The sequence below is a fragment of the Antrostomus carolinensis genome, unplaced genomic scaffold (genome assembly GCF_000700745.2).
Source record: "Antrostomus carolinensis isolate BGI_N321 unplaced genomic scaffold, ASM70074v2 scaffold5018, whole genome shotgun sequence".
In the NCBI taxonomy this organism is placed as follows: domain Eukaryota; kingdom Metazoa; phylum Chordata; class Aves; order Caprimulgiformes; family Caprimulgidae; genus Antrostomus; species Antrostomus carolinensis.
In genome coordinates this window covers 41,123-53,357 of record NW_010333583.1, presented here as the reverse complement: position 1 = coordinate 53,357, position 12,235 = coordinate 41,123, and the positions used below count along the sequence as shown (strand labels likewise).

At 46.0% G+C, this 12,235-nt stretch overlaps 1 protein-coding gene across 1 annotated transcript; it reads left to right on the top strand.

The window, feature by feature from the left end:
* Positions 1 to 3,546: 3,546 nt before the first annotated feature.
* On the top strand, positions 3,547 to 5,840 carry TMSB4X (thymosin beta 4 X-linked). The gene is made up of 3 exons (XM_010173901.1): positions 3,547 to 3,555; positions 4,466 to 4,573; positions 5,582 to 5,840. The coding sequence occupies exons 2-3, from the start codon at positions 4,474 to 4,476 to the stop codon at positions 5,617 to 5,619; spliced, it is 138 nt and encodes a 45-aa protein (XP_010172203.1). The 5' UTR covers positions 3,547 to 3,555; positions 4,466 to 4,473; the 3' UTR covers positions 5,620 to 5,840.
* Positions 5,841 to 12,235: the final 6,395 nt, after the last annotated feature.

The window sequence follows — 12,235 nt, the reverse complement described above, 5'->3', positions numbered from 1 at the left end:
ACCATTTATGGTTCTATATGTCCCTGCAGCCCCAGTCCCACGCAGGCTGGGCTTGCTCCTCCCAAGTGACAACAGCCAAAGGAAAAAGCTGAGTGGCAGCAGGCTCCAAACCTCCCAGCCTCACTCTTCAGACTCCTCTCTGAATTTTCCTTTGCACTTGAGCTCCCTTTAAATATTTCCTCTCACCTAGTACTGTGTCCTGGTAGCAAGTATTTGTTTTCCTGTGTTTCTCTGTGGGTGTCTGACAGACACTCGGTGGCTTACGCTGCCAGGCATGGTTTAATGCTGTCAGTGGTGGGTGACTCACTGGCATCAGAGGTGTCAGCCCTGCCGGGTTTGACTCAGCCCTTCATCCTTTGGCAGCAGATTGAAATAAAATGCAATTTCCATGGTATCTGAGGTAGCTTTTCAGACACAGCCATATTGATATGGCTTTACATGATTTATGTGTATAGGATCTCTAAAGATCCTATAGTTTGCTTGCTCTTGCTGGCTTTTCTCGTTTCTAGGTACTGGATCATTCAGCTGCCTCTGTGCACTTCAAAGTTCATTGAGGTTTGTTGCTACCACAATCATCCCAAGGCCAGGTAACTGCCATGTTCCCCTTCCTGAAGGTGGTAACTCTGAAATCCTGCCATTAAAAACTTGTCAAAGAACAGCTTTGCTGCTCATATAGCAAGAAGATCTCAGCTCCCAGTGAGAGGAAAAAGCATCTGAGTAAAATATCACTTACCCATCTTCCCCTCCCGTGACCAGCCTCAATGCACTGTACAATGCCCTCAGGCTAAACTCAAAACATTCCATATGGAAACTGCGTACAGCAGTCAGTCCTGCACCGGGTACATAAACATGAGGCTTGAATCCAACAGTACCATACTTGGAAGCTACAGAAACTTGAGAGGCACTTTATGCAATGGTCAAGATGTTTGTTACAGAGATGAGTATCTACTGATTTGAACTGAGAGTGAGAACGTGTGATTTCTCATCATTATTTTATGTGAACTAATACTGTTGCATCTTCCTCAGAAACCCAACCCAATATCCTTTAAAAACCTGATCACCTTCAGCCAAAAAACCCAAACAAGGTATCCCAAACTGTTTTTAATACTAGGTGTGCCAATAAATCAGGTGATTAAAATGATGATGGTGAAAAATCCAGCATGCCCACTCTGTCTTAGCATGTTTAGAGAAGCCTGAGCTCTGCTGTGGATGCTGGGGGCCAAACCTATGACTGTACCCAGAAATCCAGAAGTGAGAGTCTTCTGCTTTGCTGTCCCAAACACTTTGTTGTTTGCTCTCTCCATCTGAAATAATTTCTGACAGCCTAGAAGTTTAAGAGGTTTTCCCCTTATAATCTCTCTTCTTGGTAAGAGTTCTGTTACTTATAAAACTGGACCTATATTTTAAAAATTGAAACTCATTAACTGTCTGAATTTATGAATCATTCAGATTGTGATTTAAAGTCTTTTCTGACCTTCTGATCTTCTAAATCTGGTGTCCAGCCTGACGAGAAGAGATTAATGCTCTCTCTTTAAACAGACACTAAGACTCTTCAGTAACAAATCTCAGCTACAGATTACACCAAATAGTCACCCAGCAGCCTCCTTCCTGTTTATTCCCAGGGGTTTTCAGTCAAGAACACAGCTTTCTATTTTTGACAATTGGTTGGAGTAAGGGGATGGAAGCAAGGGAACCGAGTCCTGATATTAAATATGACTGGTACACACACAGATGGATTGTGCATGGACAGTCAGTGCAGATGCAGAGGTAACTGAGCCAGCCTGCACAAAGCATAACAAAAATGTAGCTGTGTTAGTGCCAGGACAATTTTAGGTCCCAAAGCAGCACAGGCAGGTTTGCACAAGGCTGAGCTCAGTGGGACCCAAGATCATCTCTTTGGAGCTCCAGCTGAGCAGTGTTTTGCAGGTTTTTCCACCACTGTGGTTCTCCACTCTCCTTAACCTCAGATACCACAGACACAGCTGCATAAAAAGTGCTTTTAGAGCACCGTTTGCCACGGTATGCAGCGACCCCTGCGCTCTCTGAAGATACAGAAAACAGGATGGATAAAGGAAGGAATCACTGGGTGGAAAGGAACCACTATTTATGAATGCTGATGAGTAAAAACAATCTTTTTTTTTTCTGCATTTATATTCATTATTTTAATTTAAGCGCAACTTGGAAGAAGTTGTCCTTAAAACACATCTATTTTCTCCATGCTCACACGTCAAACTCAAACACACTCCACTTAAGCCTATTATGCCAACAGAAAAATCCACAGCACCTTCCCAGGGCTCCCAGTCAGCTGGCAGACATCTCCAGCTCCCTGAGCTCCTTGTCCAGGCTCCCTTAACAGTCAGTAGAGAAACCCAGATACTCCTAGGGCACAATTAATTGTATCCCAACTTAGTTGCCTCCCTATTGACTCTCGTGGAGTCTAGACAAGTATTTCAGCTGCAGACATCCAAAGTTACACAAGAGGAAATCCACACCAGCATCTAGGAGGATACACACAACCCTTCCCTCCCAAACTCAAGGGCCATGAAAAATCATTCCCCAATTTAGTTTTGTGCTGCAAAGTGTAGCTGGAGCCATGGCACATCACAGACATGTCCACAGCCCTCAGGATCCACAGGTCTAGGAGGTGCCTACAGGTGGTGCCCACATCTAACACAAAATCTGTCTTGCAAATACACCCAAGGGCTATTAGCCATTTTAAAGGTTTTTTCCTAAAATTACATCACTCAGCACCTACAACATATTATCACTTCACTGCAACTGTAGAGGTTCCCTGAGAGCAAGTCCAACGTGGTCCATGCCATGGGGATGGATGGAGTACAGGGAACGTCCACGCAGGCAGGACAGCAAAGGCAGGAAGGTTGGTCATGAGCAGCTGCCTGGTCTGGCTTGCAAAGCCATTGGGCTGAGAGAAGCACCAGCAAACGCCTCCAAAATGGGACCAAATGAAAGATTCATCATACTTCCCTCCAGGACACATTCCTGGACACCAACGTGGTGCTCAGGACATGCCTATCTCAGATTTGGTCCTCGATTGCAGCAATCGTACCATGGCCGTGGTTACAACCATCCCGAGTGTGTGCTTCTGGGGTGGGGGACAATCCCAGGCACGTTGCTTGAATATACCTAAAAATCTCCCCACAAACTAACCTGGCAGCAGCAGCCCTTAAATAAACTCCAAACCTCACCTTAACTCTGAACCTCAGCGTTGGAAAAGAAGGAGAGGAAGGAAAACTTCAATATTTTTGTCTTGGTAAACAAGAATTTAAAAAATAAAATAAAATAAAATAAATCAAGAAGTATTTTGGCCATTTTCCATGTCAGTTTTCCCATTTCCCTCCCTTGATGCACTTTCTGCAGCAGCAATCTGTCCTTTCCTGAAACGCTGAGCCATCCCAGCACTAAACTAATCAATATTAATAGCGATGGGCTCAGGAGGGAGGGGGAGAAGAGAGGAGAGGAGGGATTACCCTGACCTTTTTCAACTCACACTGCCTCAGACAGCCACCAAGCAGCTGAGGAGAGAGCAGCCAGACGGTAATGCCATGTGGTTTTACTAGCTTTTTTTTTTTTTTGTTCCTGTGAATATTTACTTCTGTTGTCTCAGTGCAGATAGCAATGAAATCTGATTGTCTTCAGGAAGGAAAAAAATATATAATTATATCAACCATCTCTGGGCCAAACCTTGCCTTGATGGGAAATTCCACTGAAATAAGAGGGAATAACATCCAGGCTGGATTTTAACTTGAATTTCTGTTAGAAACAGGAATTGGATTAGGGAAGTTTTGGCAGGTGAAGTGTTGAATGCTGATGTGCTTTGTTGGATTTCTTTTATAATAGAGTTTAATCCAAACCCATTGAGCCTGCGACTGGGATACTGAGTGCGAGAGCAAACAAAGGGCTGGGTGAACCGGTCCTCTATTGTTAAGCACAAGTGTCCACAGCAGCTCAGCCAGATACCAGGGTTTGTAGGAACTCAGGACGGGGTGCTTAGAATTAAAAGACAAATGCTGTTAATTAAAACAAAATCATAATTGAATGATTTGTTCATATTGGATTTGGGGTTTGTTGTAGATGTTCTGGTTAGCAGCATTCCTTAAAATAGAGGTTTACATCAGGAGGCTCCATGGATTATTGGCAATTAATGCATGGTCTTTCCTTTACTGAGATATTCTTATTTCTGTGTGCAAAATATGATTTTTACAAATTTAGTCTGAAAAATCTAGGTAAAATTCTTTTTATGCCTTTCTTCTTTTGCTCTGAAAGAGCCAAGCTTCGGGGAGAGGTCCCAGATTGAGGTGTTAGATTTGTGGGGTTTTTTTTTTTTTAATAACTATTTTTATAGTCTTTGCCTATTTTTTCTTTTAAGCAGAAAATGCTTTGCAGATGGCTGATATCACAGCACTAGCTAATGAAGCCACGGGTGTGTTTTTCCTTTCTTTGTCAGGACCCATCATGTCTGACAAACCAGATTTTGCAGAAATTGAAACGTTTGACAAAACCAAGCTGAAGAAGACAGAAACCAGAGAGAAAAATCCCTTGCCCACTAAAGAAAGTAAGTGCTTATGAGGATATTTGAACTATGAGTAGCAAGGACACGATCTGTATTGCAGTTCATATGCAAAAAGAATACTAATCATAGGATTACAGGCTCAAACGCATCCCTGACTTTAAGTGAGGATAATACTAACACTTACTCTATGCTGGTCTTCCAAGGATACCAATAATTATAACCAATGGTGCATTTTGTCTGAAAAAATCCTTTCTGATGGGATTGCTCTTGCTTCTGCTAAAAGTAAGACCAGTTTTTCTACTGGTTGCAGGTAACAGGATCAAACTGTTTGTAATTACCGTGTTAGCAGTCTCTTGGGAGGCACAGACGCACAGGGGAACTCTCGCACACCCCTGGCAGCACCCCCAGAAGGTGCCTGGGCTCTGGATTTAACATGTTATCAGGCAGATGAGCTGCTGCCCCACACTGGTACCTGCTGTCAGCCCTGGCCAGGAGAGCTCCAGGCACCTTCTCTGGGAATAAGACTTCAAGAGAATCCCATCACCGTTCTTGTCTAACGGGCCATCTTCCTTGGCAAAGCACCACTGGGCTTTTCTCATGTGGAGTCTTCTCCTGTACACGTGCTCTGTGCAGGCAGCCAGATGAGGGTTGTGATTCACATACAAATTCAGGTGTGAAAATGGCATTTCTCTGCATTTGGACCAGACATTGTGAGTGGTTTCCTTCAGAAGAGCATCACTAACCACTCGGGATGTGTCAGTACTGATAGCCATGGAGACACACTGTCCCTTGATGCAAGATACCTGTTTTTTCCCTGTTTTATTATCCCTAGTGATGCTAAGGCTGTAATACAAGAGGAATTTTGCACATCATGAACTGCACCCTGCTGGCTACACATACGTGGGAATGGGTTGGCATTTCCAGGGTGGCCAAAGAAAGCAAATGGGGACTTACCATCCCCTGGCTGTAAGAGTAGCCATAGAAATGTATCCTGCAAAATCATTATAATGTTTATTGGTGATGTTTTTGTTTCCTCTCTTTTTCTGGCAGCTATCGAACAGGAAAAGCAAAGTGAAAGTACAGCCTGAGCATAAAATTGAAGATGTGACTGCTGCTTCTTCAGTGGGGTTTTGGCTTCCAACTTGAGTTGTTTTGTTTTGTCACCCCCATCCCATGTTTGTTGCCCATTTATTTGAACAAACATTTGCTCTTTTAATGTTCCTCGGGGAATAAGTTTGGTTTGTGTTTGTTGAACGAGATACTGTGTATTTGTATTCTTAAAACTGTAATTCTAAGTTCTGTATCCACCAAAAGCAATTTACATTAAAATTGTTTTCCTAAACCTCACAATAAACAGGTTTCTTCTGATCGCTCATACACCTGATTCCCACATGATAAACCTCACAATAAACAGGTTTCTTCTGATCAAATATCTTTGAACCTTGCAGAAATAGGGTTTACACCACAACTCACATTTTGCACATTTGCACAGTTTGCATTGCCACAGCAATGAGAGAGCACGGCCAGGTTGGGAAGAGTTACCCCATGTACCTGCAGGTCCCCCTGGCCAGCACACAGCCCCTCTCCCCCAGCACACACACCTGATTCCCACAGACTCCTGGAGCCCCAAATGGCACTGACCCCCCAGGCACCCCCGACTGCCTTTGCAGCAGCTTGGAGACTTCACTCCTTTTCCCTGTCTCACTCAAAAGAATGTTTCAAGGGAATTCTGAGAGCCAAATTTTGTATGCTACTAGCTCCTGAGCTTTTAAACCCCCAGCTCAACAACAGGCATGAATAAGATGGGAAGCTGCTAGCCTGCTTCAGTCCTGTCCAACAGTATGTTAGAGATCTCAGAGCCAAGTAGCCGCTTCTAAATTCCATGAAAAATTGATGGTTGGGCTGAGGAAATACCTCAAATTGGTATTCCAAATGGGAGAAGGGCTGCAGATCCTCTCCACAACTTTTTTTCTCTCTGCCTACCAAGATCTGATCAACCTTGGGACAACCACAGCACCCAGAGCCTTTGGCCCACCTGATATCAAGTAGTATCAGAATGCAGGAAGGTATCGTGGGGGAGAAGGAAATAAATTTATTATTGCACTGATTTTCAGGGATAAGAGAGAGAGATCTTCAGCAGCACAGGGGTGTAGGACACAAACCATCAAAGCAAGCGAGGACTCCCTAAATCTCCATGACTGCTGGTGCAATGACATCCTCACTGGTCTGCAGAGTGCTTGACTAAAATAGACTCTGGTACCAGCTCAGGGGACTCTCAATTACATGGTACCACATTACCTTTGGAATTAATTTGCTATCATGTTAGAACAACAAGTGCTTACTCTGGGAAGATAAACTGCTGTCCCTGGAGCTTCGGTCTGATCCTACTTGTGCTGTGAAATAGGAATCATTCTGTGTACTTTGACTTGCTTATAGCTGCGTAAGGCGAGGCAGAAACCAGACTAAAGGCTTCAGAAAACAGAAACAAATGGTTGGGGTGGTGTTTAGAAAGCTCTCGTTTACTTAAGGGTTGCTTGACACTTGACATTTAATGTGAACAGTCAGAACTGCAATTAAACAATCGCAGCGCAGCCACAGAACGGGTGACTTGGTAGCAGTGAAAAGCAAACAGAAGTGGCCAAGAGTTAAAGAGAAAACACACATCATAGAATGGTTTGGGTTGGAAGGGACCTTAAAGATCATCTAGTTCCAAGCCCACTGCCATCAGCAGGGACACCTTCCACTAGACCAGGTTGCTCAAAGCCTCATCCAGCCTGGCCTTCAACACTTCCAGGGAGGAGCAGCCACAGCTTCTCTGGGCAACCTGTTCCAGTGTCTGACCACCCTCACAGTGAAGAATTTCTTCCTAATATCTCATCTAAACCTCCCCTCTTTCAGTTTAAACCCATTTCCCCTTGTTTTGTCATTAACTGCCCTTAGGAAAAGTCCTTCCCCAGCTTTCTTGTAGCCCCTTCAGGTACTGGGAGGCTGCTATAAGATGCAGGACTGGTGATTTCAATTAGACCTTCTCTAATGCCAGTGGTCTCCAAAGGCCAAGGCTGCTGTTTCAATCACTCCTCATCAGTTCAACATTGCTGCTGTTTTCTTTTCACGACCAAGTTATTTTGGACATTCTCCTTTGAGGGCCTCACTCCCCTTGGCACTTGACTCTAAGGGGGGTTTTTTAAGGTCTGTTGGATTTATTAATATTCATTTTTATTTAAAAGGTGGAGAATGTGAAAGGTTGAACAAGAAGGAAACCAGCGCTATTTTCTTTGTGACTCGTGCCCTCCCCTCACCCCCACACGCTTTGGGGTCAAAGAGCCTCTGACATTATTTAAATAACTACTACTTTGGTGGCATGGAGAAGGCATTCCCAGGTAGCACTTAGAGCAACAACACTTACTGGAAACTGGTATAGTTAATACCATTCAACCAGATTACCAGATACTTCTCCACAGGATGATTTTTCAGCACCGTATGGCACTCAGCGGGTAAACCCACAGACTGGACTTTCTCCTTCCTTTTGCCAGGAGACGGTGTTTTGTTCCACGTGACCATCTCCCTCCTTCTCTGCCAGTTCAGAGCATCTGCCAACTCACTCAGCACAATATGCTGTAAATCACAAAAAGCCTCTTTGGCACAAGTGAGCCAGAGACCGGTGTCTGTGCCCTCAAGTTCTCCCCAAAACTCAAGGTCTGGGCTGTGTCCTCAAGCCTACACTTTGCAGGCAGAAGGGAAGGAAGGTCTGGCCAAAGCAAGAAGACAACAAAGAGATTCTCCTCCCATGTTTGCACAGATACAAAAGATGAGTAGCATGGCTCTAAGGAGCAATGCAAGAGATCAGAGCACTGTCTACAGCTCTGGAGACACCAGATTTGTCCAAGCACTTTGCTCAGAGCTGCTCCTGGTGCCACTGCAGGGCTCAGTCTGCCCCTCAGGAAACCTCCTCCTGATTTACCTGTTTGCATTTAAAGCCTGACCCCATAAATCCAAAGTCTCAGTGTTTTTATTCACATACCTCACCCCACTGAAAAGAAAAGAGAAGAAAAAAAGAAAAAAGAGAAGAAAAGCTTTGGTCAAGTTCCCCACCCTGGACCTGACTGCAAAATCTGTCAGGCTAGAGCAGAGTACACAGCAGCTGCACACCGGGAAAAACTCCTCAGGGTTAAAGGCCAGATGTTCCCACCCTTCAGCCACCTGCCCCAGGTGGAGCAGGGCTTTATGGCAGGTTTGGAGACTGTTCCTCTCACCATCAGCAGTTAAGAGAGACTTAAAGACATGTAGTTACAGTACCTTGATTTAAGAAACGTCCCTGTGCTGCTGTGTGAAACCACTTCAGCCCAGAAACTGGATCATGAGATTAAAATCTGTCAAGATCAGGGACAAATCTGGGTCCCTGTTATCTTAATCAAAGAGCATTACAGACCTTATCTGTGCGCAAGCTGAGGACACGGACCAGGAAACTACTCATCATTGAGGACCAAGACAGAGAATTTTCATCATTCCAGTCATTATACTGAGGAAATATTTGTTCCCGCCATTGGAAGGGAGCTACGAGACAAGCCAAACCAAACACCTTACCCACACCTAGGAAACACCTTCTGGGTGTTAACCTGCTCCTGACCTTCACTCCCTGGAAGAGCATCCTCCAGCGCTGAGGTTCCAGTAGCTCCTCCAGCCATCCACTCCAGGGGCTATGGTCCTTCCCCAGCTTCCATACTGGTGGGCAGCTGAGGTGCCTGCAACTTCATCAGCAAACTCAACCAGCTCCAGGTGGGAAACTTAAATATTTTTGCCAATTAGCAACAGCCCTGTGCTGTTTTGGTCCTTTACATAACGAGACATGACCTTGCAACTCCTCCAAAGGAGAAACACCCTCCATGGTAATCCAGTTACAGCAAAAAAATCATTATTTGTAGATAAACACCAGTTTTCTCGGCGTCATCATGAAGCCAACCTTGTGCCCTGCATCCTAGGGAGCGGGCCAGCGCTCTCAGGATCCTGGCCAAAGTGAGTCACCTCTAATTGCTCTGCATACTCACAACGAGCCCCAGCTGAGCAGAGGAAATCTGCATTCCTGTCGTTATTATACAGAAATTATTTGGTTTAATAAATCTTGTTATGCAAGCATTTGATAGCAGTAAAAACCAGGGGTGACAAACCCCGAAGCTAGCTCTCCAAAGAAAAGGACACATGTGTTTTGCATCTCAGGTGAAGCCAAGCTAATACCCCTTGGAGATCCTGCTGATCCCAGCTCAAGACACCACAAACCAAAACTCAAAGCACATGTGGGGTTTTTTTTTCCAAATATGTTTGGGTGTTCTCTGTTATTTAGGTCATTATCCCCATGGCTGCTGAGGCATCTCATAGCAAATCTTTGGGTCAGGCTCTGCAGCGATGAGGGCAACCAGCTTTGACCTGGTCACTGGTTTACCACAATGAAAACTGAGATGCCCACACAAGGCTAAAGCTGGAGAAGTCTTACCTTTGGGAAAACACCTTTGTGTGTTTCTGCTTTGCTGTTGGTGGTGGTGCGGGACACAGCAGAGACCTCTCCTGCTAAGAGAAGAATGGGGAAAGAAACAAAGGGGAGATGTGAGGGAATGAGGACTCTGACCCAAGCTCAGAGGGAAGGAGGAGGTTGTGGGGGCAGGATTGCAGCCAGGGAGCTGCCCGTGGCAGCAGAAACTGGAGGCAGAAGAAGCCAGGGTGGCTCTCACCCACACAGCTCACCCCTTGTTTTTCCAAACACACGGGGTGAAAACAATAGTCTTTTAAAAATCACTAACCTTCTGGTGCCAAGCTGGGGGAGCCTCCCACACCACACACGGGCAAACAAAGCTGCTGTGTCCTCATGGGCATGGCCAGCCAGCACCAGCCACTCCACCTGCTCCCACCAGTGGGTCTGTTGGTCCCCAGCAAGCTTTGGCCATCCCAACCTGATCCTGGGCACCGAGATGTGTCCCAGCAGCAAAACCTACTCAACCTTGAACGTGAAAGGCGGCGTGGGGATGGTTGGGGCTGAGCCAGGGTGTGTGGGAGCAGGTGCGTGCGTGTGCGGAGGTGTTTCTCCAGCTCCAACCCAACGCCACTCAAACTGACAGCGGGGTGAGCTCTCGTTTCATCCTCAGCAGCGGAGATCTGTGCCGGGAAAGGCAGCTCCGTGTGCTTTCTGGCTTGTCAGAAGAGCTGGCTTGGGAAGGAACAGTTGCTGGGGATGGTTCACGCACATCTTGTACGCTGTGTTGACAACAGCTCTTGACAACTCCTACCATCAGTTGCAAAGCTCCCAACACTTCGTGTTTGCTTCAAGGCCCAGCTCCAGAATTCATTCGATTGATGGGGAATCGGGAAAACAGAGGGGGGAGAGGGGAGCAAAAGGGTGTTTCTAGCCAATGTGGTCAAAGAGACTCGTGAACATGGGGTATTTCAGGGCTCAAACAGCACGTAGTGAACAAAAAGAATGAGATTTTTTTCAAAATAAAACAACAATCTCAGGAATTTTAAGCTGGTCTTGTGAATTCAGAGGCAAACTCAGTGTTGAAATTTTTTGATTTGGCAAAGTTGCAACAAGCAGGGAGGAAAAAAAAATGATGTGTGACTCCAAGTGGGTGTTTTCAAACAGCATCTTGTTTGGGGAAAATAATCCCTCTTGGTCTGCTTTGTTTTCTCATGGTGCTAGAAATAATTCTTCTCCTCAGAGGGAAGAATTGAGTTTTTCTTTTTGTCTCACCATGGGAGCTACCCTGGGTCACGCCTGACCACAGCTGGCCCCCCCCATCCTTGCTAGTACCAGTGTCACCACCTTGAAGTGTTAAAGAAGCAGATGTGTGGGTCCTATATCACACCTTTCATTTAGCAATTAAGAAATCAGCCATGAGATGCCCTGGGTGAAGGTGCACCCCTCTGGGGCCAAGCCCCAGGGCAGGAGATGGAGGCAGCAGGGATGACCTGGGGCAGCAGCGTTGCTCCTGGGACCCTTCTCTCCAGTGAGCAGGAATAGAGATAACTCATAGTGCCATAATAGCTCCATAATGGCTTTAGAACAGCTCCAGCCTCCCCACCACTCCTTCTGACTTGGGCAGTTTTATTTCTGTCCTGTCCAGGCTCCTATTTTTTTTTTTGGACCTGGGTAACCCAAGCCCGTGGTGCTGCTTTGTGCCAGCTCCAGCCATGCATCAGCTCCAGCATGGACCTCACCTGGTCCTGGCAAGGGTGGTAAGGAGCGAGGGCATTCGGAGGGAAGAGCCATCAAACAACTTCAGTGCCAGCTGCAGTTCTCCTGTGTTGGCAGACATCCCCAGTAACGCTGGGTGGCATGAACCCAGATGAGATGGGGGCAGCTAAAATGATATTAACCTGCATGTGGGGAAGCTGAGGGCGCTGCTGGAGAATCACTCTTGCCCACCCAACACTCCATCTTGGTCATGTAGTAAAGGGAGATGTTTACTCTACAGAGAGCTTCAGAGCAAGGAAAACCTGGAGGAAACTGCTCCCAGCGTGAATGAGTGGGGATTTGCCACGACCACATGGTAAACACGGGCCTGCCCAGACATAGGATCATAGAATCACAGAGTGGTTTGGGTTGGAAGGGACCTTAAAGCTCATCCAGTTCCAACCCCCCTGCCATCAGCAGGGACACCTTCCACTAGACCAGGTTGCTCAAAGCCTCATCCAGCCTGGCCTTGAACACTTCCAGGG

Excerpts from the sequence above, each read along its gene's own strand:
- TMSB4X (XM_010173901.1), top strand. The coding sequence starts at position 4,474 with ATGTCTGACAAACCAGATTTTGCAGAAATTGAAACGTTTGACAAAACC. Across the intron at positions 4,574-5,581 it reads TCCCTTGCCCACTAAAGAAA|CTATCGAACAGGAAAAGCAA; the intron begins GTAAGTGCTTAT and ends TTTTTCTGGCAG.